This window comes from Rhinolophus hipposideros, assembly GCF_964194185.1.
Source record: "Rhinolophus hipposideros genome assembly, chromosome: 20".
Lineage (NCBI taxonomy): Eukaryota > Metazoa > Chordata > Mammalia > Chiroptera > Rhinolophidae > Rhinolophus > Rhinolophus hipposideros.
Window position 1 is genome coordinate 47,304,908 of NC_138066.1, and position 27,536 is coordinate 47,332,443.

The 27,536-nt window shown below is 48.2% G+C and overlaps 1 protein-coding gene across 2 annotated transcripts in view; it reads right to left on the reverse strand.

The window, feature by feature from the left end:
* Positions 1 to 27,536, reverse strand: part of SDK2 (sidekick cell adhesion molecule 2) — a 245,641-nt gene that overhangs the window by 43,873 nt on the left and 174,232 nt on the right. For both annotated transcript variants that reach the window (XM_081029413.1, XM_081029412.1), the window contains exons 13-24: positions 22,357 to 22,533; positions 21,858 to 21,994; positions 21,114 to 21,261; positions 17,285 to 17,425; positions 15,543 to 15,724; positions 14,986 to 15,101; positions 6,439 to 6,634; positions 6,137 to 6,235; positions 5,535 to 5,726; positions 4,123 to 4,244; positions 2,705 to 2,814; positions 2,460 to 2,610 (exon numbers count right to left, since the gene is read on the reverse strand). In XM_081029413.1, the coding sequence (XP_080885539.1) occupies positions 2,460 to 2,610; positions 2,705 to 2,814; positions 4,123 to 4,244; positions 5,535 to 5,726; positions 6,137 to 6,235; positions 6,439 to 6,634; positions 14,986 to 15,101; positions 15,543 to 15,724; positions 17,285 to 17,425; positions 21,114 to 21,261; positions 21,858 to 21,994; positions 22,357 to 22,533 (1,771 nt within the window). The remainder of the gene's footprint in view (positions 1 to 2,459; positions 2,611 to 2,704; positions 2,815 to 4,122; positions 4,245 to 5,534; positions 5,727 to 6,136; positions 6,236 to 6,438; positions 6,635 to 14,985; positions 15,102 to 15,542; positions 15,725 to 17,284; positions 17,426 to 21,113; positions 21,262 to 21,857; positions 21,995 to 22,356; positions 22,534 to 27,536) is intronic.

Sequence of the window (27,536 nt, forward strand, 5' to 3'; positions counted from 1 at the left end):
GAACTGCCTGACTCCTGCCGCCTCTTCCAGGGAGCCTTCAGGATTACTCAGCCAACCATCCAACCTGGTGCTCTAACCTGGATATGGCTTAGACTGTGAAACTGTTTTTCTGACAGCTCCCCATCTCCCTGTCTCTCCATGCCACGCTCCGAGGAGAGGCGGCGTCCATTCTTTATTGTGCACATGACACACTTACCACCCTGCCAAGGGAGTCAGATCCAGGGATAGACCCACAAAGCTGTCTGTCCTACACACCGATGAGCACAGCACCTCTGGCCCTGGCTGTGTTCACCACTTAACTCCCGCACTAAGGCTGCCAAGAGGTACTTATTTAATTCCCTACAACATGCCTGGTCTCGGTTCATGCCTGCCTTGGAGAAGCCAGCATGGGGAGATGGGACCTAGCACATGGATGGGGCACAAGTCACTGGCAGGAAGTCCTGTCCAGCAGACCTCAGTCTCTCTTCCTGCATTTTCAGTCTCTTTCTTCGTGTTTGAATCTCAGCAAAGTGGAAAAGATGAACTCGTTTCCTGGGTCTGATGACGAGGCTAACAGGGCTGTGGTCTCTGGCTCTAGGTCAGTTGGAGAAACTCAGGCAATGTTGAGTATATGCATGTTGGGGAAGCCTGTGATCTGAAGCAGGTCGAAGCCGAGGGCCCGGCCTTCAGATTCTCCTCTGAAGGTGGCAGAGCTGGAGCTGGGTAGCCCTCTGCCCTCACCCCTATTCTGCTTCCCCACGGACTCCAAAGAGCCCATGGTTCACAGGCCCCCCAAATCTAACCCATTTCCTTCTATTCCTCTGCCTCACTCCTGCCTACTCCCTCCCTCCTTGCCAGCCCCACCCCTATAGACACTTAGTGAAGCAGACCAGAGCCCATTATACGGCAATCGATGGGCCTGAAAACTTGAGATGGGCCTTGCTTGAGTGCACGCTCCCTTACCTGCTAAGGAAAGGTAATGGGCCGTGTACCACTGAGCAGGACTCGAGATGCCCAGGGCCCTGCATGGTGTAGCACGTGCCTTTTATTCCCCCTCCAGGCCCCACCCCCACCCCCAGGATCAGACTTTTTAGCCTTTGGTATTTGGTAACTTTAAAGTGAGATACGGGAGGTTATAGGGAGAGGAGCAGAGCCTGGGAGAGGAGGGGCGGAAAAGTCAGCCGTCACACAGTAACAAGGCTGGAAGCCTGGGGCTGGCCTGAGACACAGCTCTGTTCGTGCGTGCCAGCCACCCGGGGAGGGGACTTGCAATGAATAACTAACGATTGTCCAGGGCCGATGGTACCGCCGCATGTTTACCAGGCTGTCTACATAAGTGAAAGGCAGTCATGGCTTTCTGTAAACCCCACCCACACCGTGGCATTTCGCAAGTTGTGTTTTGCAACTCGTGAGAGATCTGACGTGGAAACACAAAAGAGTTGTGTGGCCCAATGGGCCTGGGGAAGCAGAGTCAGAGAGGCTCTTCCCAAAGCTGGTGTTCCCCGCTTCTCTAATGCGTGGGGTATGGGGCGTTGTTCCCACGTCTGTCTAAGAATTCCCATTTGCTCCGAGCACCTCTTGGATTGTTGATTTGTGGGATCCATAGCGGGAAATGCCATCCCAGGGGAGAAACGGTCTCTCCTGTTCCCCAGAAGATGGGACGGCAGTGGGCCCAGTGGTTAAGATAGTAACTTGTTGGGGCCAGACTCCCCGGGTTGGGTATCTGAGCCCTTTTGTAAACTACAGGGTGTGGGAGGACGTGGGGGGACTTGTTATTCCATCTCTCTGTGCCCCAGTTTCCTCAGTAAAGAGGGGGCCAAGGTTACTCTGCTGTCACAGGCTTGTGGAGAGGGTTCAAGACCTGACTTTGAATAAAGCACTCAGAACAGTACCTGGCGGGAGAGACGCCATCAGCATACTAGTATTAATATTATTTTCTCGTGCAGGGTCACCTGGGATAGTGACAACCCTGATCTGTGGGGACAGTCTGAGACCGAACGGCCCCTCTGTCACTTCCTCCTCAATCTCACAAGCACCGCTGCACGCCGATGTGGTGTAGTAAAACAACTTACGTCTGAATCCCAGACCCACCCCTGGGAGCTGTGTGGCTATGGGTGAATTCCTCACCTCTCTGAGCCTTCTTTTTATTCTTTTGTTTTTTAAAGCTGTAAATTGGAATAATAATGTGTCCTTTGCAGGATTACTGGGAGGATTAAATGGAAGAAAATGCAAAATGCTTGGCACAGGGCAATGCTCAACAAACATTTTTTTCCTGGCTCCTCCTCACGTCGGGTATTTGTTCATTTGGCTAAGACTGATTATCAGGCACCTTCCCAGGTGCAAGGCATAAAAAAGAGACAAGGGAGCAATAGGCATTCCGGTGGCTGCCCCTTTGATGTGGCCCCTTGGAGGGAATCAGACCTTTGCAGGGGACGAGAATCCAGGGGACACCCCACCCCGCTGCCCTCTTGTAGCCTCACCATCCAGCGGAGCCACAGGCTGGTCTCACTGGCTGTGCGCAGGGTTACGTTGGCTGGGGCCATGTCCGGGGGCGCCTGGAGGGTCTGGATCTTTCTAGAAGGCTGGCTGGGTGGGCTCGTACCCACAATGTTCACCTGACGCATGCGGAAGCTGGTGGGGGGAGGGGACCCCAAGATGGTGAGGGCAGGCCCCAGGCCCGAAGCCCGCCCCAGTTCGGGCAGCGCCTCGCTTCCTGCCCCATTACCTGTAGTAGGTGAAGGGGTTGAGGTCCGGTACTTCCATGGAGCGGGCGTCAGGCTCGTTGGCGAGCTGGTGGATCAGCAGCCACTCCTCTCCCTCCCCGACTACACCCACCTGGAGAAGGGAGACACCCTTAGACCGGTCCTGCCTGCCACGGGGCCTGAGACGGGGTGATCTGAGCCCCAGCTTCTCAGAGGAACAAGCCCTGCCCAGGGAAGGCCTGGACTCAAACCCCAGGGCTCAGCTGGTGGGAACCAGATGGGGCCGCCATCTTTCCAGGTCCTTCAACATGACTTTCTGTGTGGCCCGGAGCCCTCCTGCGTCATAGTCTGTCATAAACTCACTTCTGCGCCCCATCCTAGAACAGGTGGATCGCCTGAGGCCGGAGCCCAGGAACCTGTGTTCAACGAGCTCCCAGGTGATCCTTCTGGATACCCGGCTACGCTTCTAAACCTCCAGCTAAATCAGAAATAGGATTTCTGGGCGTGGGACCAGGCACCGGAACGTCTGAAGGCCCCTCTGGTGCAGCCACGGCTGAGACTCACAGGTTTAAAGGGCTGTAGGCCTCGCATCGATAAATTAACAAACAAGTGTTGGCGAGGATGTGATGAAAAGGGAACCCTCGTGCACTGTTGCTGGGATTGCAAATTGGTGCAGCCACCATGGAAAACAGTACGGAGGTTCCTCAAAAAATTAATAATAGAACTACATTATGACCCCGCAATTCCACTCCTGGGTATTTAGCCGAAGAAACACAAAACACTAATTTGAAAAGATATATGCACCCCTCTGTTTACTGCGGTTTCACCAGTAATAGCCAAGATATGTAATCAATCTAGATTGTCCCTCAATAGATGAGTGGATAAAGAAGAGGTGGTTCATATATACAATGGAATAGTACTCGGCCATGAAAAAGAATGAAATCTTGCTATTTGTGACAACATGGATGGACCTAGAGGCTATTACGTTAACTGAAATAAGTCAGACAGAGAAAGACAAATACCAAACGAGTGCACTTATATGTGGAATCTAAAAAACCAAACAAATGAATAAACAAAACAGGAACAGACCCGCAGACACACAGAACAGGCCAATGGCTGCCAAAACGGAGAGAAGTGAGGGGATGGGCTAGTTATCAATATTTTTTTCGGGCAGCCAGTCAGCATCCTGACCCGAGGGGGTTGGTGTGCGTGTGCACACGTGTGTGTGTGTGTGTGTGTGTGTGTGTGTACAGGTGAGAGAGAGATAGAGGTGGAGACAGTATTGGAAACACGGGCATTTTTCTGCGTTTGGCCACTTGATTATTGCATGTGAAAATTCACACAGATGTAAACACACACGATTTTGCACCCAAGAGATGGGCAGGTGCAAAGCTGGAAGTGGGCCGCCTGGGCTCCAGAGTTCCCCTCCGACGGGCCTTACCTGGGCCTCCACCAGCCAGCGGGAGATGGAGGTTTTCCCATCGTAGCCTGGCCTGAACTGCAAGGTCACGGAGCGGGGGCCAATATTGGAAATGCCCAGATTGGTGGGGGCCCCTGGTAGTTCTGGAAAAGGAAGACAGGGTGGGAAAGGTGGTGGCCTGAGAAGGACATCCTTCTACGTGGAACAGGACTCTCTGGGCACTCACACTTTTCCTAGAAACCTGGCCTCACCCAACCAACACAGTTCTCGTCTCTGTACCCACAGCTCGCAGCATTCCTACCAGGGGCCTGAGATAGGCTTAGGGGTGGAGAGGTCCTCCCAGGGCCCAGGGGAGGCTCCCAGGGCCAGGAAACAGAGGCTGGGCACACAAGGGCTTCCTCTCCTAGGGCCTGGGTGTGCGTGAGATGCTCACAGACGCCGCATAAAACAAGCTGGGCTCAGAAAGGAAGCGAAGTTATCAGTCCTCTCCATCTACACAAACTCCATTACACCCCTCCCAAACCCAATACTGGCTCAGGGAGACGAGACGGAGGGGTGGGGGCAGGAGGCAGCCCCTGTTTTCTGACCAAGAACCTTGGGGTTCAGAGTGAACAGGAAGAGTACAAGATCCCAGAGTCGGGCCATCGGAGCTGGACTACAACTCCACTGCTTCCAAGCTGGTATCTTGGGCAAGTTGCCTAACCTCTCTGTGCCACAGGGTCCTCCTCAGTAAATGGAGATGATAATAATACCACCTACCTCAGGGGTTAAATGAGTTGATGTACACAAAGCACTTAGCTCCGAGCTTCGTGAGCAGTACAGAAACACTGGTCAGTGCTCCAGGTATTATCACGTGGGGTTGACTAAAGCTTGGGGACCTCAGCCACCTCAGTGGGCAGGTTGAGGATTCTCGCCAGGTCCCACAAGCACAGCCTCACGGATCCAGACAGGACCGTGGGGAGGTGGTGATCTAATCTATCTCCCCATGCATACAGATGGGGAAACTGAGGCACAGAGGGGACATGGCTTGCTTAAGGTTGCAGAGCTTCGCAGAAGTTAGAGTTGAGAGCAGAGCTCAGCTTGCTCTTCATGCCGGGTTTAAGATTATTCCCACCCTGCTCTGACCCCCTCCCCAACCCCCACTTCCACTGGTTGGAATCCTATTTGGGCCTCTGGGTGACAGTGAGACTTCCCCTGCATCACAGGTACCGCTGCCTGGTGTGGATGGGGAAGTGGAGGGAAGGACAGTGGGTGAATGAGACAGGTGAGGTCCTGTAGGGACCCGTGCTTTTCCGAGAGCCATGGCAGGAAGAAGCCGTGAGCCCACCGAGTCAAGCATCCTGCTCTGGGGAGGCCCCAAGGGGCCACGAACCCGAGGGAAGGGAGAGCTCTGTGGGAAGAAAGCCAACGTTCCTGAAAGAGAAGGGACCTACCTGGAGGCACCCCGGAGGAGATGGTAGAGGCTGACACCTGGCCCTGGCCCCTGGAGGTCATGGAGGCCACCTCGATGGTGTAGGTGGTGAGCGCAGTGAGGCCCGTGACGCGGTACTCCAGGGTCACGTTGGGCAGGTAGTGTGTCACGCGGGTGTTGGTTCGGTTATACCCCTCCCAGGAGATGCGGTACCCTGGGGAGATCCCAGTTGTGGCATGAGCTTGGCTGTGGCCGTAAGCTGGCCTTGGCCCTTCTGCTCTGCTTTTCCCTTCTTCACTATTCTGCCGGTTAGATACACATTGGGAGCTTTGGGGCAGGGAGGTGGAAGCATCGTGCCTGGGCCCCAGGTGTACCCTTGGTCGGATGCCTCCATTCGTTGGGTGGGGATTGCAGGAGGGAGAGCAAGTGATTGTGGCGGAAACTTGAAGCCCGTGGCTGAAGACCTGGGATGTGTTATGGAGTGGAGGGGCCGAGAGCCTTCTCTGAGTACTTTCTAAAAAACAGTGGCTGCCGGGAGGCTTTGGATGGATGCTAGGTTGAAGGCAGGGGGATGGACTAGATGACCTCTTCCTCCCCCCGGCTCAGTGACTCCGCAGTACCTACCTGTGAGGATGCCATTCTTCTCCCCCGGCTCTTGCCAGCTGACCTTCAGCGAGGTGTCCAGGATTTCACTGAAGCTCAGGTGTCCCACAGGCCCAGGCACTGTCCCCCAAAAGGACCCCCACCCCATCCAATGTCAGTTAGAACTAGAGAGAGACCACTGTCTGCAAGACAGCCCACGGTATTCCAGGGGTACCCCAGGAAGAGAGGCTAGACCAGGACCGCCCTAGGTCTGGAGTGCCCAGCCTGGCCCTTCAGTGGGTGCGTGGGTGGGGGCAGAGACTACAGGGCTGAGTGTTGCCTACCATCCTCATGGGTGCGCACCAGCTGGGGGGTGCTGCGAGGCCCGTCTCCGGGAGTGGTGAAGCACAGCACGGAGGTGAAGTACTCGGTGAACTTCTTCAGGCCAGACACGAAGCCCACATGGATGCTGTCTTGAAAGTTGGGCCGGGCAGTTACCATGGTAACCTCCTCTTCCTGCTCGGGCTCCCAGGCGATCAGCTGCGGAGAGCCCGGCAAGCAATTCAGGTAGGGCAGGAAGAATATTCCAGAAGAGGCCATGTGCTCTCAGGCAGGTGGTGCCAATGGACAGAGCGTGTCCAGGAGCCCAGGTCCCTGATGACCCTCCTGCAGGGAGTGGGGCACCTGTCCTCGAGGGAGCTCACTTTGGTACGCAGCTCCGCTCACTCCGTGGCTGCGAGCCATCATGCTGGGGCCTTTCCGTGACTCACCTCTCACTGGATCCCCACAGCGACCCCACAAGGGAAGTGTTTTACCAAGATCGGTGACATAATTTGCACGGTCTGGTGCACAATGAACATGGAGGGCCTCCTTGTGCAAAAACGATCATGAATTTCAAGACGACGGCAGCAGAGAATTTAATCAAGCATGAGGTCCTTTTGAGTGTGCAGCCCTGAGCACAGGTTGGACACCCTGACGTCAGCCCTGTTTTACAACAGATGAGGAAACTGAGGCTCAAAGAGGCTGAGTGACTTATTCTACATCACACAGGTACCGTGTTTCCCCCAAAATAAGACCTAACCCGAAAATAAGCCCTAGCATGATTTTTCAGGATGACATCCCCTGAACATAAGCCCTAATGTGTCTTTTGGAGCAACACTTAATGTAAAACCTGGTCTTATTTTCGGGGAAACACGGTAGTAGGAAGCTGAGGGTCTCTGATTCTAACACCTGGCCTCTTACATTTTTCTCCGTCTGGGCTGCGGCGGCTTCTCCCTTGGCGTTCTCCCATAGGGCTGGGACTTTGGTGAGTGGATAAGTCTTATGCTTTTAAATTGGTTCCAAGTTGGGATTTCAATTTTAAGTATCACCTAGAGTTGGAGCTTCGGCAAGAAAGCCCTGTCAGGAAATCCAACATTGCTTGTTGTCTAATCTCCCCTCTACACGCACCACTCGTAACTGCGTAAGCTTCCTGCCTTCCCTTCCTCTTCTTCTCACCTCTTGACCCCTCACCTCACCCTCCTGTTTTCTGGGTCCTTCATCTGTCACCAACAATGACAGCTGGTCCCAGAGATTTCCTCATTTATTGGAAGTTGGTTAAATAGCAATTAATGGTGAAAAGCAACACTTGATGAGTTTTCGTAAGCATGGATATTTATAAACAATACTGTGTGATGTCTCCTGATTAACTCATGCCTATCACAATGCTTAATCTTCTCCTTTCATGGCCGCGTGTTTATAAAGAGTGTTTTGAAATTTAATGGGTATTGTGAAAAGATAGCCTATAGCAAGTTAATTAGACACTAATTAGACCCTAAAAATACTAATCAGAATTACTAAGTGGCATTTAATAAGTATGTTAAATATCCTCCTTATTTTCAGTTATCTTGTTTCATAGCAATTAAATTGCCGAACTTCTTTGGAGTAGATGAAGAAACAAGTTTGTTTTAATTTAATGTAATTAATGCAAATTTGAATTAATTACACCGTTAGAATTAATTGTGTGGTGCGTTCCCCAGCAAGTGCAAAAATCCGGGTAAATATTATTTTATTGGGTGTCGGTCAATTACACTTTCTGCCACTTTAAAAATAGGTAGGACAAAGAGAGTCTTTGTAGGTGCTTTAGAACAGTATCACGGGGAACTGCATTAAAAATGGCCCAGAAGAAGTGCGCAGTGGACTGGCAGTGTGGTCTGTGGAGTCAGGGCAAAGCCTTCACCATCCTTCAGCCCTAGGCCTGGAGCCCAAGATGGCGGCAGGACTGTGGTTGAGTCAAAATATTTACTATGGGATTCGAGCCACTTGTCCTTCTCTAGCTGCATCTGAAGAGAAGGAGGCTTAGGGTTAAGAGACCTCTCCTTGGGGCCAGGAAGACAACAGAATTGCTTTGTGCACCTTCTATTGCCTGAAAGGAGCCAGACTCTGAGCCTGTATGGGATGGAAACTCAGGGCTCCAGCAAGTACACAACAGGGCTCCCATCTATTGAGGTCCTACTGTGTGCCTGGCACTGGGTTACGCCCGTCACCGACCAGTTCCATTCTAACATCACAGTGAGGACTGGATGGGGACCATTGTCCTATGCTGTTACAGAAAAGGAACTGAGGTTTGGGACGGCTGAGTAACTTGCACGAAGGCCCACCACTGGCTTCAGATTTGTGGACCCAAGACCTCTGATGAAGACCATGGCCTCCTGAGGTGCACACTGGTGCCAGCTGAGTGTCACGGGTCCTCCTGGCCAGCTCTGTGATGTCCTTGTCACTTGGGGTCAGTGTGGATTTACTCTGTTAGGTCCTCGGTCTTGGGTTCTAAGCAGACTGGGCTGCCTGGGCCTGGGTGAGCTGCGTGACTGGGTGTGTGCTAGGGGAGGAGCATCAGACGTAGATTCTGGGACAGTCAACTCCCTTTGAGAGGGCAGAGGCCCAAGAAGGCAACCCTATCAGCACAGGTGGTGTGTGGTATGCATGTGTGTAGGGAGGGCAGAATGTGCAGCCAAAGTAGGAGAGAACCTCGTTCTGCCACTTACTGTGTGACCCTGGGAAAGTCACTCAACGTCTCTGAGCCTTCGGCTATTATACAGGCCAGTCAGAGCTACCTGGTAGAAAGAAGCAGTACATTACAGGGTTGGGATGGTATATATGGCCTGCTAGCTACTGGAGTTAAAGAAAAAGTAAGGGAAATTCTCTTTCCCACTCTCTTTGTCTTTCCCTCTCTATCTCTGCTGTCTCTCTGCATTTGGATGGATTCACGTAGAATATCCTGGAAGGCTATGTAAGAAATTAACAACAGTGGTTAGTTACCTGGAGTGTGGAGAGTTTTGGGGTTGTGTGAAATAGAACCAGGCAGATGAGGTACTGGGGGGGATGGAGGATTGCTGCTATACACTTATCTTTTTACATGTGTTTGAATCATGTAAATTTATTTCTCGGTAAAAAATTAAAAAGAACATATAATCGGGGTATTTGGCCATAGTAGCAAAATTATATACACATTCATCTTTTGACCCAGAAATCTCATTTCTAAGAATCTATTCCAAAGTTATATGTGCAAATATGAAAAGATGTATGCACAAAGCTATTCACTGCAGAAATGTTTGTTACGGTAAAAGATTGGAGACAACAAAAATGTCTTCACTAGGGAACAGGTGGACTAAACTATGGGAGATTCACACAATGGAGTGTGTACAGATGTAAAAAAAGGAACAAGGAATATCTATTCACTCCTGTGGAGTGATTTCCAGGATATAACATAAATAAAGAAGCAAGATGGAGAAAATGTGTAGAGTACGCTGTCCTTTATCCAAGAAGGGAAGGATACACCTTTATAAATGTATGAAGTGTGATCAAACAATATGGTGAACGTTTAAATTTAAAAAAATTATTGTGATAAAAGACACATTCCGATTAATCCCTCTCAAAATACTCCCCCTCACTTTGACCACACTTATCCCATCATTCTTGCCACTTTCTGAAGCAGTTCTGGAAGTCCTCGTTCATGGGTGTCTTTAGTTGAGCTGTCGTGGCTGCCTGGATGTCCTGAATCATTTAACTTTGGGGAAGAGCCAGAAGTCACATGGTGCCAGATCCAGTGAATGAGGTGGATGAGGACACACCGTAATGTTTTTATTTGACAGAAATTGCTGTACCAGAAGCGATGTGTGACACAGAGCCTTTCATGATGGAGGATGATTTATGGCACACTTTATAACACACTTTCTATCAACTGTAGCTCATACCCGACTGACTGTACCGAACAAGTTGAAACTTGTCACACACTGTTACTAAGGTTTGACGCGCCACTTCCCGTATTGGAGATCCCTTGGATGGCACTCAGCAGCAGCATTCACCATATTTTGTGATCACAACGAAAAAGCTCCGTGTCACACATCGCTTCTGGTATATGGCAATTTCTGTGAAATAAAAACATTATGGTGTGTCCTCATTCACCTTATTCACAGGGTCTCGCACCACGTGACTATCTGGCTCTTCCCCAAAGTCAAAATGAGCATGAAAGGTAAACAGTTTGGATTGATTGAGGACATCGAGGCAGCCATGGCAGCCCAACTAAAGACACTCACAAAAGAGGACTTCCAGAACTGCTTCAGAAAGTGACAAGAACGATGGGATAAGTGTGTTTGAAGCAAGGGGGATTAATGGCAATGTGTCTTTCACTGTAATAAATTTTTTAAAACTTAAACATTCACTGTATTTTTTGATCATACCGTGTGTGTATGTACTTGCTTAAGTTGAAGAAATGTAAGGATAAACCAAAACAGAAAGAAGTCAAACTTACGGAGGAGGGAGAGGACCAGAATTTGGCTGATTTTCTCTAGATTTACTTTGGAGCCATGTAAATATGCTACATAATTACAGAATGAAATTAAATTGCAAAAATCAATCCCTGAAAATCGAAACCAAAATGAAACAAATGAACCTCACCGTGAATTGAGTTGCAGCAAAATTATACAGTGAGAAACGATTTTAAAGGACTTTGCAGCCCAGTGATGGGATAAACCCTAAGAACAAAAAGACCTGCTAGTGGTCTGAAACTATTTTCAGTAATCTAAGTGTTGATATTAGTATTCTGCAACTGTGGGTGTTTGTGGGATAGAGTAGGTGGGTAATTATGTTGGTGTCCTGGGAACTGGATTTTCAGTGTGGAGAAAAGAGATACAGACAAAAGACCAAAGAGATGGTTAAAAAGCTTGTAGTCTTGAAATCGACTTGGAAAGTATCGGTATGTGTTTTATCTTTAAAAAACAAACAGGGCAGCCGGTTGGCTCAGTTGGTTAGAACGCAGTGCTCATAGCACCGATGTCGCTGGTTCGATCCCCACATGGGCCAGTGAGCTGCGCCTCCAGAACTAGATTGAAAACAACGACTTGACTTGGAGCTGATGGGTCCTAGAAAAACACACTCTTCCCCAATTCAAAAAAACAAAAACAAAAACAAAACACACAAAAACACACAGAAATAAAAACCAACATATTTCCTAGCTGTCCAGTAACAGGGCCTAGATCTAACTATCATTTCCTACGAAAGGAACAAAGACTCCTTGAAGACACAGCTGATCCCAGGCATGGTGCAGGAAATGTAGATAGTTTGGACCACCGTGTCATCCTGGATAGCAGAGAAGCTATCAAAGACTATTGGGGCTATGTCAAAAGGATTCATGAGTCAACGTGAAAAGGCCAATGATGGGTCAACTTGCTATCAGTAAGAATAATAACGACAGTGGACTGAAACATACCAGAGGTGTTAAAAACATTTTTAAGTATACAATACCACTAAAAACAAAACAAAAAAGATGCCTAACCCACCCCAATCCAAACTCATCTGTCCCCTTAGAAGATGCTAAGGAACCAATTCATTATTCCGAAAATTGGCCAGTAATGGAAAAGAACTGAGCGTACATGATGCTTTTCCTAGATGACTTATAACTTTGGGTAACCAAAAAGTTGGGAAGGAGAAAATTCCTTTTTTTTTTTTTTTAAAGTATTTCAGCTAATAAATCAAGACAAAATGATAACATTAGACGGTCTCAATTTTGCAACCCCTATTGGAATAACAGATCATACGAGGATGGCCAACCATCATCTCGCCACAGTAAGAGATAGCTACACTTTATGCCTTTTGATGAAAAGACACAATGCCATCTAGGGAGTAATATTTTGAAAAAAAAAAAGAATCAAATCTGAATCTGATCAGGCCTCTAGTCCTGTGTTCCAATTTATTGCAAATACTGTTTTCAGAGGCATGTGTTAAATGACCCCATAGGGATATAATCAGCAAAATCCAGACTGGAAAATTCTATAGTACAAATGACCAAGATTCTTTACTCAGACAATTACTAGAAAAAGAACAATAGAAAGAGAAGAGAGAGAGAATCTATAGATTCAACTGAGACCTTAAAAAAAAAAAAAAACCCAACCAAACGCAGTGGTGTGAACCTCATTTTGACCCTGAAGCAAATAGACCAATTAGTAAAAGAAATGACATGGCAATCAGGGAAAATTAAAAGCCAACTAAATATCTGATGATATTAAAGGGACTGTTGATATTTTTAGGCACGATAATGATAATGTTTTAAATAGAGACTTTATAATATTTCTTGACAGAAATATTTATGGATGAAATGATATAATCCTGGGAGTTGCTTTAAGCATTCCAGGGGAGAGGCAGAGGGTAAGAGAATAGATGGAATACATTTGGCTGTGAGCTAGTAACGGTTGAAGCTAGGGATATGTATATAGGTGTCCCTCTTTCTAATTTAGCAAATATTTGGAATTTTTCACAATTAAAAAGGGAAAAAAGTCCATTCTCGCTGGAGGTGTATGCAAGGGACAATTACTGCTTTTTTCTCCCTGTGATACTGAAGGCCAAAAAAGCAAGAAACAGAATCCCTACTCATATCCATCTGTACTGAGAAAAACATCAAGTTATACTTATTTTATAATTAACTCATAGGACACATTTTCTTTTTATGCAAGAAAACGTGCAGGCTCTAGAGTTTGAATCTGAGCTTTGCAGGTACTTTGACTTTGAGAAAGCTACTTGCCTCTCATGCCTCAGTTTGTTCTTCTGTAAAATGGGGTGATGATAATAATACTTCTCAGGTCTCCTGTCCAGCTTGCGTGGGAGAAGAGAGTGAGCATAGCCCTCGCATCCCGTCTGGCACGTTGGAAGTGTCCAGTGAGTGTGAACTCTTCTTACTTTTCTGCCAGCTCCTGTGCTCAAAATATCTGGGAAATTCATTCCCACTGACTTTTATCAAGTAGTTACAGGGGTCTGGGCACCGACCAGGCGTGGGAGTTGGTGGGCTTCTGCAGCTTCCTCTTGTCTGGGTCATAGTGGGTTGTTGCCCTAATTGTCCTGGCCACTTGGCTGACCTTCTTGGCCCTCCGGGAGGGAGTCGTAGGCTTTAGAATTTTGCAGCCCAGCCCTCCCATATGTGAAAGAACACTTAGAATTGTAGCAAGATGCTAATTGTCCCTTGCTCAGCTTCTCTGCTGCTTATCACGATGCAGGCCTTTCCCCAGAGTCCCAATTAGCAGACTTTCCCAGCCAACGCTGCCAGTGTTCAGCCACAGCACCCTGCCCCAGGACAGCTAGCTTGGCCTTGGTGCCCCGCCAGCTGGGAGTGAGAGCGCTGTAGCTGGGGTGTGTGTGGCTCTGGCCCATCTCTTCGTGACTTAATCTCAGTCCCTTCCTGCCCGGCCACCTGCAACTTGCAATAATAATGCCCAAAGCTGCTAGTCCTAGAAATAATCTTGGTTGTCGCACACATGCAGACACGGCACAGAGGGGATGCGGGAACCTTTTGGAAGTATCTATGGTGACCTTGAGGTCCCCAGATCCCTGGGCTCAAAGCCAGACTATAGTTCTCTCCTCTTCACGTCTGGCTTCCTGGTGGCACTCCCCTCAAATACTCTGCCTCCCCTCCCACATCTGGTGGGAGCCGACCGCCTCTTCTGATCTGCCCCAAGCTGCTGGGGCATGGCTGTAAACGTGGCATAGACCATGCACTCTATGACCTGTCTATGTCCAGTTCTTAGGGAGGTCTGCTCGGTGCTGTGCGGTGAGAAGGAAGACCAGGTATGGGATCCAAGGTCTGGGTTCTAGGAGGGGACTGTTGAGAAGTCCTGACTTTTAGTGCAGTTGCAATTATAGCAGATTTCCTACCACCAACATCACCACTACTCTGGCTACTTGTTATGGGCTAAATTGCTTCTCCCTCAATTTATATGTTGAAGTTCTAACGCCCAGAAGCCCCCAGAATGTGACTGTATTTGGAGTCAGGTCTTTGAAGAGGCAATTAAGTTAAAATGAGGCCGTCAGGGTGGGTCCTGATTCAATCTGAATGGTGTGTTTCTCAGAAGAGGAGATCAGGACAGAGATGTGCACAGAGGGAAGGCCATGGGAAGATACAGGGAGAAGACAGCTCCCTACAAGCCAAGGACGGAGGTTTCAGAAGAAACCAAGCCTGCCGACATCTTCATCTTGGACTTCTGGCCTCCAGAAGTGTGTGGAAACTCATTCCTGTTGTTTAAGCCCCTCAAGCTGTGGTGCTTTGCGATGGCTGCCCGAGCAAACGAATACATTTCTGTTGCTACTATTGCTACAATCATTTTCTGAGCACTCGTTATGCATTTGGCATCGTGCTTAAGAAGGCCCCTTGCACTGGGTCACAGGAGGGGCAGTACCAATGCCCCCACGGCCTGCACTTGGCCTTGGAGAGCCTGTGTGCCCTTGGCCTTGATCAGATGTCCTCTGCTTGGCTTGAACAAGCGATTTCAGAAACAGAGGGGGGACCCCCTCTTCCCCGCTCCCCAGCCTGCGGCCTCCCTCAGCGAGTCTCCCAGCTTCGTCTTGGGAGAAGGACAGGCCTCACGTACCTTGTAGCCCTGGTTGATGCCGTTGATGAACTGAGGGCTGGGGGCGGTCCAGGTGAAACGGATGGTCGTGGAATTGGTGGCTTCTGCATGCACATTGCCCGGAGGGACTGTGGGGACTGGAGGAGAACAGAGGTGGGGGGGGGCTGGAGGGGCACAGTCAGTCTGTTGTGCCCAGCTAAGCAGAGACAACAGAGGGATGGGGTCTGCAGACTGCTTTGCCCCCTACCCTCCCCCGTCCACTCTTCCCTTGCTCTGCAGACTTCAGATGCCCTCTTCCTGTAGATTACTTTGGGTTTAGAACTTGTCTGAGCCATTCACAGAGACAGACAAATGAAAGTGATGGATCGGAAAATGCTCGCGGTGGTTTTTAGGTACAAGGTTAAATGGAAGCTGTCTCACGGTCCAGTTCATGTGGAACTTCGCAGAAGGTCCCGGTACCCCTGGAACCTCTGCCTTCATCACCCTCACCCCAACCTCTTGCCCGTCCCCGGAGCCCCCCACCCTCCGGGGTAGCTGGGCACAACGTGTGATGGCTAGGGCCTGGATGGAAGGCCCACCTCCCTGCAGCGTCCACTCCGTGACTTTGCTGCTGTAAACACCCAGCCCGGCACTGTTGTAGGCGGCCACCTCGATCTCGTAGTTGGTCCAGATGATGAGCTCCTCTAGGAGCAGGTTGTTGACATCCGCATCCGTGATGTTCTTAAACTGGTACCCAACAGGCAGCCCGGCCAGGCAGTACCTGAGGGGAGAAAGCCAGGATGTAGTGGCCCGCCCGCAGCCTGCGTGGGCTTGTGCCCAGGAAACGGCAGTGGTGGAAACGTTCCATGTCTGTGTGGTCCAGGAGGGTAGCCACTAGCATGTGTGGCTCTGGTGAAATGTGGTTGGTCCAACCGAGGCACTAAGTTTGTAGTTTTATTTTTAATTAATGTATATAGCTACAGGTGACCAGTGGCTACCTTGCTGGATAACGGAGGTCTAGGGTATGTCTCTAGACCATTCAATAGGGGAGGAGGACCTTGGTGGGATGGCTCAGTAGGGACACTGAGAGTCTCTGGGAAGATCTCAGTAGTCTCAGCTCTAAGGGGTCATTGACCGGAGAGCTATCTTCAAAGCTTGGGCTCATTTTCTTTCTCCCTCTGGGAGACTGGTTCTCTCTTTTGTCCATCACTCACTTAGGTAGAGAGAAAAAAACCCCGAGGTTACCTACTCTCCCTGTTTCTACCTTGTACTGGTGAAGAAGAAGTAGGATCTATACAGGCAGATTTTGGAGGCTGGGTAGCCCAGGATGCATTCCATACCTTAGCGTCTCATTATTGGGAAATCAGAGGCCCCCCCCCATTATTTGGATGTATTATCATATCCCATAGCAGTGGTTCTTAGAGTCTCAGTGAGATACCTGCAGGGCTTGTTAACATAGGTTCCCATTCAGTAGGTCAGGAGTGGGACTTGAGAATTTGCGTTTCTATCAAGTTCTCACAGTGCTGCTGCTGGTCCAGGGACCACACTTTGAGAACCTGCCCTTCAGGATTCACCAAGAACCCATGACAAAATGAACTGATGATGGAACAGAAAAGTCAACAAAAATGTCCTGCCAACGTGGGGGAATTCGAATGCTCTGAGAGAGTCCACGGGCAGGAAAGAGACCTGTGAGCTGGCCTGGCGCTGTGCAGCCAGCCCGAATTCAGAATGTTGCTGGGTCTTCTCCGTAACTCCCAGTAACGTGCTCATTTTAGTTGATGAATACCAAATATTCGTAACACTAATAACTCACTTTTAGGGTTACCGGCAACGTTCCCTCAGTCAAATGTAAATATGAAAGTCTATATAACTGGTCTTTGCTTTGCAGTAGGAACCGAAGAAAAGACGTCCACTTTTTGACCAGTTCTTGGCCCAGTAATCTGTCCACTCATGGTCCATCCCGAGGGAAAGCAGGCCTGAGATGGAATATTCTTGGTTCTGGGGTGACTGGTCCCCTCGATCGTTACTGGTCTCCCCGTAGCCCTATTTCTATGTAGCCCTGATCAGACGTGCCCATCCCTACAGCTTGTAGGAGATTATACTGTATCTTGTCTCTCAACCATTCCCATTGGTTTCCAAGGCTCTCACTGCTGGAAGTTCTTCTACATGTCTAACCACAATCCTTTCTACCACAGAGTAGGCATTTCTTGTTGTTCATCCTTGTCAGATGGAGAAGAACCTGTGTGAGTTTGTTCCGTTTTCCCATCCACTCCCGACCCTCCCCCATCCCTTCCCCTTTGGGTCTGGGCTGCTCTCGTGTCCCTGGGCTGGGCACGCCTACCTGATGACGTAGCCTTTGAGGAGGCCATTCTGGTGGTTCTCAGGAGGCGGCTGCCACTGGATCATAATAGACTGGTTGGTCCGGCCGCTAGCAATGACATTCTGCGGAGGGGCCGTAGGGGGCTCCTCGGGGAGGGACACCCTGGACGGGAAAATGCAAAAAGTGGGTGGGCCTTTCCACTCTTAGTCTCCAGGAAAAACACAGTTTTAATGGGATAAGAGGAGGGATAAGAGGAGGGGTATGGGTTTAATGGGATAAGAGGAGGCTGAATCCTGCACTGCCTTGTTCCTGGATGACTGCACACTTGCAGTGTGCTTTTGGGGAAGTTACTTAACCTCTCTGATCTTGCTTCTTTATCTGTAAAAGAAAGCTCCACTTGCCTACGTTAGAAGACTAGTTGAGGCTCAAATGACATAATGAATATAGGAGTCTTGAAACTACTGTAAAGCACCGATGTGTGTACTTTCTGTATAGTTGAGGGGTGTGGGCCTCAGTTTCCCATTTGTCAAAGAAGCTGCTGTTGGGGCTGATGACGTCTGTCATGAGTATTCGAGTGTTTTTAGAAGCAGGAGTGTTAAATCCCCACTTCCCAGGTGCCAGCTGGTGGCGTACTTTAACTGGGCTTCCTTGCCTCCCCAGCTGAGCCCCAGGCTGGGGCGGGGCAGGCCGCGTGGGGTCCACAGGGTGTGTGGGTGAGAGCGAACATATCCACCGCTTCCAGACGCCTGTGCTAGTGCATGTCTTTGTCTGCCGTTGCCAGGGGACACAGTGTTCCACCTCAGTGTATTTTTCACACAACTGACATGCATCCATTAAAAACAAAAGTTAATTATTTTTGATGGCTGTCTTTCCCTTTTTGTTTATTTTGATGTTTTTGCTTCCTGACGAATAGCTTTCCAGCATGTACCACAAACTGCCATGTCTTCGGAAAGCCTGCAGGAAGGGTGATTTAACCTCTTTCTTGTTGACTCAGGGTCATTAGTATGAAGATTCACTAAGAAGGTGAATCAGTGCTATATGGCGAAGCCCAAAGAACTGGAGAAGTTGTAGGGGGGTTTTCCCTAAATGTTGAGGCCTTCTATTGTTGGGATTGTGGAGCTCTGAAGGACTGGGGTCACGTCCATCTTGTTCCCTGCACCACCTCTAGTGGTCCAAACATGGTCTGGTGCATAGTAGGTGCTCAATAAACAATGAATGAATAAATTCTCTTGTAACGGTTCTCCATGCTAGGCTGTTACCTGCCACTGCTCTCTCCTGTTAGAATGTCATAACCTCTGTGGCATCCCCCTAGTGAAAGCCAGAGAGAGCTGACTGGAACTGTGGTAAAACCACAATGATCAATTTAAGCCGGAGGTCTGCATACTCGTATAAACCTAAGAGCATCTTTTAAAAAGTGAAGCACATTCTTGGCTTCCTTGTCAAATATTAGTTGATCGTATATGTGTGGGTTTATTTCTGGGCTCTTGATTCTATTCCTTTGGTCTGTGTGTCTATTTTTATGCCAACACCATCCTGTTTTGATTCCTATAGCTTTGTAGAATGTTTTGAAATCAGGAAGTGTGACGCCTCCATCTTGTTTCTTCTTTCTCAGGATTGCTTTGGCTATTTGGGGTCTTTTTGGCTCTATACAAATTTTAGAATTTCTTTTCTATTTCTGTGAAAACAATGCCATTGGAATTTTGATAGGGATTGCATTGAATTTACAGATGGCTTTGGGTAGTATGAACATTTTAACAATATTAATTCTTCTCAATGGGGGGAAAGAATAGTCTTTTCAATAAACGGTGTTGGGATAACTGGATATCTGCATGTAGAAGAATGAAACTGGACCCCTATCTTACACCACGCAGAAAAATGAACTTGATATGGATATAGGATCTGAAACTGAAAAACTCCTAGAAGAAAACACAGTGCAAACGCTCTTTGATTTTGGTTTTGGCAGCGATTTCCTGAATATGACACCAGAAGCACAGGCAACAATAGCAAAAATAAACAAGTGGGACTACATCAACTTAAAAAGCTTCTGCACCAAAAGCAATCAACAAAACGAAAGGCAAACCACGGAATGAGAGAAAACATTTGCAAATCATATATCTGATAAGGGGTTAATATATAAAAAACTCATTCAACTCAATAGCAAACAAAACAAAACAGAAAACAACAAAAAAGTGAACAGAGGAAATAGATATTTTTCCAAGGAAGACATACAAATGGCCAATATGTGCATAAAAAGGTGCTCAACATCACTAATCATCAGGGAAATGCAAACCACGACCACCATGGAATAGTACCTCACAATGGCAGAGTGGCTATTCTCAAAAGGCCAAGGAATCACGAGTGTTGGTGAGGGTGTGATGAAAAGGGAACCTTCGTGCACTGTTGGTGGGGATATACACTGGTGCAGTCATTATGGAAAACAGTATGGAGGTTCCTCAAAAAATTACAAATGGAACTTCCGTATGATCCCGCCACCTCACGTCTGGGTATCTATCCAAAGGAAATGAAAACGGGATCTTATAGAGATTTCTGCACCCCCATGTTCATTGCAGCGTTATTCACAACAGCCAAGATGTGGAAGCAACCTAAGTGTCCATCAACGAATGAATGGAGGAAGAGGACAAGATGTGTATGCACAGATGGAATAGTATTCAGCCACGAGGAAGAATGAAACCCTGTCATTGGTGGATGGATCTTGAGGGCATTATGCTCAGTAAAATAAGACAAAGACAAATACCGTACAATATCACTTATATGTAGAATCTAAAACAGCTGAAGTTAGAGAAACAGAGTAGGTTGGTGGTTAGCCAGGGTTGGGCGTGTGAGGGAAACGGGGAGATGCTGGTCAAAGGGTACAAACTTCCAGTTATCAGATTCACAAATTCTGGGGATGTAACGCACAGCCTGGTGACTATATGGTGACATAGCTACTAATACTGTATCATATGCTTGAAAGTTGCTCAGAGAGTCGATCTTACGTGTTCTCACCACAAAAAAGAGAGGGCAATCGTGATGGGGTGGAGATATCAGCTAATGCTATGGTGGGAATCATTTGACAATACATGATGTCTCAACTCAACACGTACACTTGAAACGTACACAATGCTATGTCAATTACGTCTCAATAAATCTGGAAAAAATGTAAAAAAAAAGAAACCTTAAAAAATGAAGAACGAAGCGTCTGGCTTTGGTGCACGCAATTTGTGTCGCTGTCATTCTGACCTTTTGATGTCTTCTTTCTCATTAGAAGTGGCTGCTTGTTTTATGGGGTTGAGGTGGCTAGAATTTGCCACCTCAAAACATGCTGTGTAATGTTTTAAAATGGATGACCTGCTGTTTTGATTCAATTTCCATCATTTTAGAAAAAGCTTTGTTGAAAGCCCAGTAGGGCTGGTATCATGCAAGGCCCCGGCTATGGAGATCTGTGCAGATCCTGTATCCCCCTGGCACTGCCTGTCCATTTAACAATGATGGCAGCCCGTGGGCGTAGGCATGCAGGGCAGAAGGAGGCAAGTCTTTGAACCTGCCTAGCTCGCAGCTAGAGGGCAACTAAATTCGGGTAGTGCTTATCCTGTGGCAGGCGCTGCTCACAGCGCTTCACTCGTGTGCTCTCGTTTCATACTTACCATATCCATGTGAGGCGGGCGTGAATCTTTTTACACCCATTCTATAGATATGGAGACTGAGCCTGGAGGGCTCCGAGAGAACCAGCCAGGGTCCTACCGGCTGTCTGGCCCCACTCTGCCATCTTGGTCTTGGCAGCAGGCAGCCTCTCGCAGCCCCTCCCTCGGTCAGAGTCACGAGACCTACCTGGAAGAACCTGGCTCCCTACCTCTCTGTGTCCTTGCTGAACTGTCCTTTCCCCACGTCATTGACTGCACAGAGGCGGAACTGGTAGGAACGCGCGGGAACCAAGCCCTTGACCATCACCGAGGTAGCCTCAGGGTCCACACTGGCCAGAAGCACGGTCCATGGAGCATCTACAGGGAGAGAGGGTGGAGGCAGAGGTGGGCATCTTGGGGGGCCATGCTTCCTACCCCGTTCCCAGCAGGGCTCCAGCCTCATTTGGGCTAGCAGAAGAGGCCGGTCCTGTCATTTTCTAGGTCCTCGTAGCCCACTTGTGGTGGGCGTGGGGTTGGGGGATGGGTTGGAGGGTGCTGTGGAGGGAGCAAGGGCTCATGGGAACTGACATGTATCTTTTTTTTCCTTTTTTTTTTTTTTTGTCTCCTGAAATCGATGAGCTCAAGGCAAACTGTATTTAAAACACCATTCAAATTATGCCTGCTAATTTTGGAGTTCACAGCTTGGGGACTTGGAGGGTAAAAAGAAAAAGAGTCGCCACCGTCTCAGAGGCGTCTGGTGTAGCAGGCTTTCCTGAGTCCTGCTCCTCACCAGTGTGGTCTCCTACAGTTGTGACGAAGCCCCCAGGGGGCAGATGCCATCGTTTGACAGAGAGGAAGCTGAGGCTTCCAGAGGGTAGGGCTTGCTCAAAGGAGGAGGGCTAGGAGGTGGGGGCGCTGGAACCCAGCCCGCCGGCCGGTGCCCCCTCCCTGGCTCAGTGGAGTGTGAGCCTTACTGTTCTCCGACATCTCCAGGACGTAGCGGGTCAGGGGACTGTTGCCATCGAAGGGCTTGGCCCACGTCAGGTTGATGGCCCGCCTCTCCGAGGTGCTGAGAGTGGCCACCGGGTGCTCAGGAGCGTGAGGCAGTTGCCTGGAGGAGAGAGATGTGGTGGGGCCACCTGTGAGGTTTAGAGTCAGGTGACACACGGGCAGCCAGGAGTCACATGGAATTTCCGCGATGCCTTGTGCTCAGCCACAAAACTTGGCCTTCGGACCGTCTACCTGCAAATTCTCTCTGGCACTGGAGCCCACCTGTCCAAAGTCACACCCAGACTGCCCTGCTGTTGCAGGGAGCTCAGCTCAGCTGGGGAAAAGTCCTGGAAAAATGCTTGCGCGAGTCTGGGAGAAGGGGCGTGGGCCCAGGTCACATGCAGCCTGGTGGCCTGCCAAAAGGAGCCCTCTCATTGCTGTCTACCCCTCTTTTGCTCGGGGGCCAGGGCAGGCGGCCTTTACCTGACACGCAGGTGAGCACTGCGCGAATCGTTGCCTCCAGCTGAGAGCACTCGGCAGGTGTACGTGCCAATGTCCCCTGACCACGTCTGCGAGATGTGCAGGGAGCCGTTTTTGTCCAGGCGGATGCGGGGGTTGCTCTCCATGCCCAGGGGGGCCCCGTCCTTCTCCCAGACGTACCTAAGAGAAAGTAGACCCAATAAGGAAAGAGAGGTAAGGAAGTAGGGGGCGCCTGGGGTGTGCTCAGCTCAGGGCTGGCCTGCAGAAGGGATTTCCCAGCCACAGCTGGCAGGTGTTGGGCGGGAGCTGTGTGGAGGCCTGTACAGCCTGCAGCCCATCATCCTTGAGGGAACGATGCATGTCCGGGAGTGTTAACACATGAAGTCATCATCGGTTATTTACACCTTCAGATCAGGTCTAGGTCACAGCCTTGCTGCTTTTGGCCACAAGCCATGGCTCAGCAGCCAGCACAAATAGCAGGCACAAGTTATTCTTCTGAAAAGGGAAAAGATTACAGCTGGAAAAAAGAATGAAAGTTTCTGCATAGACTACATTTTGGAATTAGTTTTATGAGGAGAATCATTTGATCAATGCCTCACTGTGACAAACCGACTTTAGTCTCCAAAACAGTCACTTGAGCTTCGGTCAGTCAGTACAAAGGGGACTTGAGAGATTGCACACAGGCCCACATCTGACAATATGAAATATCTTCTCTGGAATTGTTCTTGAGGAAGTACAACCATTATTGTCATGAACACACGTGAGGTGCCAGCTCCGGGAAGGTGCCATGCTGCCACGCCCCGGGGAAGGTCGACCAGGTGCCCAGCACCAGGACAGCGAGTGGGGTGGGGACTGAGATGCTTTGCAAAGAACCCATCACCTGCTCAACGTGGGGACAGGGTGGTGGGCCTGAGCCATAGGGTCCTAGAACTATCTGGGTTACAAGAATGTAAGACTGCGAGGGAGGAGGAGGCTGTAATGTTTTTAACCTAAGTCAACAACAACAACAACAACAAAATCAGAAAAGTAGCAAGTACAGGTAAAAAAATTAAGGGAAAAGGAATCAGTAACTGAAAAGTTTTCCCATAAAGAGTAATCATGATTAACATTTGAATCTAGAATCTTCTCCCCTGCTCTTTTAGGCCATGTATCACAGTGCTATATTCTTCTGGAGTCAGATTCCCTGGTCCAATGCTGCCTTGGCCACTTATATTTGGCCACCTAGCTTTGTGATCCTGGGTATGTTTAGTTAACCTTGCTGTGCCTCAGTTTCCCCATCTGTCACATGAGGAAAATAATACCACCCACCTCATAGGTTCCTGTAAAGACTGTGTGGGTTCAAATAACATACTTAGGATGGTGCCTGCAATATAGTAAGTGACCAACAGAGGTTCGCCATCATTGTATATTTTACTGATACAGCATATTTTTACATAATCCTTTGCTTTCTCCGCCCAACAAAACATCATAAACTCTCGTTAATGTGACATCTCCACACCATGATTTTTGCTTCAAATCCGAATGCTCTATAAGTGGTCCCGTAAAGTTGGAGTCCAGTTTAGCAACTTGTTTTCTGCCATTACCGTTAACGGTGTGATGAACATCCTTGCAGCAAAATATTTACATCCATTTTCAATCACTTCCTCCAGGATAAATTCTTAGCAGTGCAATTGCCGAGTTAACTTTTAAGGCTTTTTATATGTATTTACAAATCGCCAAAAGTCATCACCTTCAATTCGTCTCTATCTAGAAAAGAATCACCCTTGCCAGCATCGATGGGATGGGTAGAATTTTGCTGAAAAGCAAATCTAGTTGCAGAAGTTTTCCTGCTTAAGAAACAACTTATGGCAACCAGACATTCTTTTCCCCAGGATGTGGTGCTGCAGAAAGCATATAGCCCCCCACCTGTGACACGTGTCTGTGGCAAAACAACTGAACTCGAATCTCCTTAGCAGTTACTTGAATCTAATTAGAAATCCAAGGGACAGAAGAACCAGTGAACTACACCACTAAAAAACAGATAGTCAAATCCAGAAGGTGGAATATTCTACAGTAGGGGTGGCAAACTATGGCCTCCGGCTGTCTGCTTGTGTAAATAAAGTTTTATTGGAACACAGATATGCCCATTTGGTACCATATTGTTTATGAATGTGTTTGCACTGCAAAGACAGAGTTGAGTAGTTGTGACAATGACTGGCCCTCAAAGCATAAAATATTTACTCTCTGGCCCTTTAAAAAAATGTTTGTTGACCTTGTCCTGTAGAACTTGGTTTTTCGGACAAATCAATTGCATGAAAACAGAACAAAAATGAAAACAAAAATAAGACAGAAGTAAAAAGGAGGGGGAGGAGAATTGTGTAAAATAAAGGAGACACACCAACGAAACACAATGTGTAGACCTTGTTTGGACTCTGAGTTCAACCAGCCCACTGTAAAAAGCACCTTTAAGACAATCAGAGCGATTGGAATATGAACCAGTATTAGCAGAAATCAAGAAATTGTTGTTTATAGGTGTGACAGGGGACATGGTTGTTATGTGTAATGAAAAGTCCTTTTCAGGAAGAAATGAACATTGACCTACTTCAGGGTGAAATTACATGTTTGAGATTTGCTTTTAAAATATTGCTGTTATAAAAAATAAAGTGTGGGGGGAAACAGATGAAACAAGATTGGGCAAAATGCTAATTGTTGACGCCAACACATGGGTACACGAGGGTTGATGATACAATTCTCTCTACTTTGGGGTATGTCTGAAAATTTCCATAATAGAATGTTTTTTTAAAAGAAATCCATGAATCCATTTAACTTAGGGTAAACATTTTCCAAAGTAGTCTGCAATTATATAGCTGGCTATTAAACAATTTTGATGAGTGCTTTTCAGGCATCCTCTCAGCTTGAAATAATATTAGATAGCCCTCAGGCAACAAAAGATCTGCGAAAATGTTTACTGACAAGGACATTCATAACAATATTTCTTATATTAGCAAAAATGTTAGAAACAATCCAAATACCCAGCATCAGGGGATTGGTAACATAAATTATGGAGCATCCACAAAAATGGATGACTGAATAATCACATAATTGAGTTTATACAAAAATACTTATCGATCAGGAAGTGATTCATAACGGGTTCTTAAGGGACAAAGCAGATTAATAAACAGTGTGTTTCTAGATTTTTCTAAATGGCATCCAAATAGTACTATCTCTGAGGGAAACAGGTAAATCTGCTTTTCTTCTCTCTTTTTCTCTCTCTCCCTCCCCATTTTATTTTTTTGCTTATCTGCATTTTCTGTTTTCTGCCTCAAATGGATATCTATTATCTATCTGTAAAATAAGAAAAAAACATTAAAATATTGATTAACATTAACAATGGCTAAAAGTGGATTGCTCAGATTGGGTCGTCTAGATCTGGGTTCAGATACCAAGCACAGAGTTTGATTCTGGAGCTGTTCTGGAAGCTTCTCACGCTGGTGACCTACACCGGCCCAGGTGGCCATCCCTGAACCACCCCTTAGTACGTGCAATGCAGGATTAAGTGGGCAGCACTTTCTTTTGATGTGGTTGTTCGGGTCCTTTCCAGCCTGTTTGCTCGGGGACCCCCAGAGTGTCTAGAACAGGGTTTTTAATCCTGGTGATGAAGTAGAATCACCTCGGGGACCTTTGAAAGATACTGCAGTCTGAGGCCCACACTGCCCCCAAGACTCACCTCAAGTGGAAGGCAGAAGGAAAGCTCTCCACCCAAGTCTAGGGAGATGTGGGGGTAGCCTTGGCTATACCCCAATTTGGGGGGCCTGAGGGACCAATTCTGTTCTCTCCTCCCATCTAGTAAAGGTTGTCCTATATGGGGAATTCCATTCTAAGGGGAGGACCCGTCCAGTAAACTGAAACAGTGAAATCCCATCTGTAGGTCACTGGGGGTCCTGCGGCGGGGGCCCACAGACGTGTTGCAAGAGATTCCTGATTCCCTTTGTTCATCAAGAATCGTCTGGAGAACAAATAAAACGTGCAAGTATTTCCCAAATATTAGTAGATAACATTTTAGAAATAAATGACCAATGACTTGAAAGTGTTACTGCATTAACGTAGCTTACTTTCATTATAAAAGTTTTCCTTAATGAATACTAAAATCATAGCTAACTACCGATGTATGAGTCTGAGAACCACAGCAGTGTCCTGTCGGGGGAATGTGTGGGTTCTCTTGGAGGACCTTTTTACAGTTGGCATATTCAGTTTTTTAAAGAAAAAGTCGAATAAACTCAGGAATGATCATATTCTGATTTATCTGTCAACAGCAATGTAAGTACATCTGTGGGATTTCAGGGCTCATTTTGCACTTGTGCAGGCACGCCATGACGGATGTCATAAAACAGTCAGTGTTGAATGCCGAATGAGATGAGGTGTTTCTCAAACTGGGGCCTGAGATGGAGTCTCTCAGAACAGGTGTTGGTCTAAAAGTGTAGGACCCCTTATGCCAGCCTTGGCTTTCGGGCTCCCTACAATGTGGCCGTACAGACTGTATATGCGCCCAGTAGCCACCAGATGGCGCCCCAGAACGCAATTGCCTCTGGAGTGAAGGGGCTATTATTCCAAGTGGCATCAGTGCCCAGCCTCGATGCCAGTTGCTCTGGCAGTGGTGTTGCCCATAAAACAGAGAAGTAAATCGAAGCAATATTTATTTCTAAGGAAGCAGTTAAATGTTTTCCTTAGCATCGCAGAGCTCAAGGGAGAGATCAAAGGGACGATTTTCTCCTGGTTTTAGTTCCCGAAGCCTTCCCTGAGGTTGGCTCCCAGATGTCCTTGTCCCAAACTGGGGAGGGGTCAGACTTTTCTGCCTTTCTTGGCGACTGCTGTCCCAGGCTGCCCCTCCCAGGCCTCTCAAGTGGGTTCCACAGTGGGCCCTGCTTGCCTCCAAGGACAAGCAGCTCCGTGAGGTCCTGGCTCCCACGGTGGATGGTGGGGGTGGCTCAGTTGGGGCACTTTCCCCTCACCTGTGTCTCTTGAAGGCCATGCCAGGGCCCTCGCCTGCCCCTGCCATATCACTTCTCCCATGCCTGTTTACCGAGACCCTTCTGTTCGCTTCTTGTAACGCTTCTGTTCACTTGGGGGGCAGAGGGTCTGGGAGAGCCAGTAGCACCGATTGCCCCTTTCTTCTCCCCGCTTCCTCCTTCCTCCATGTTCCCACA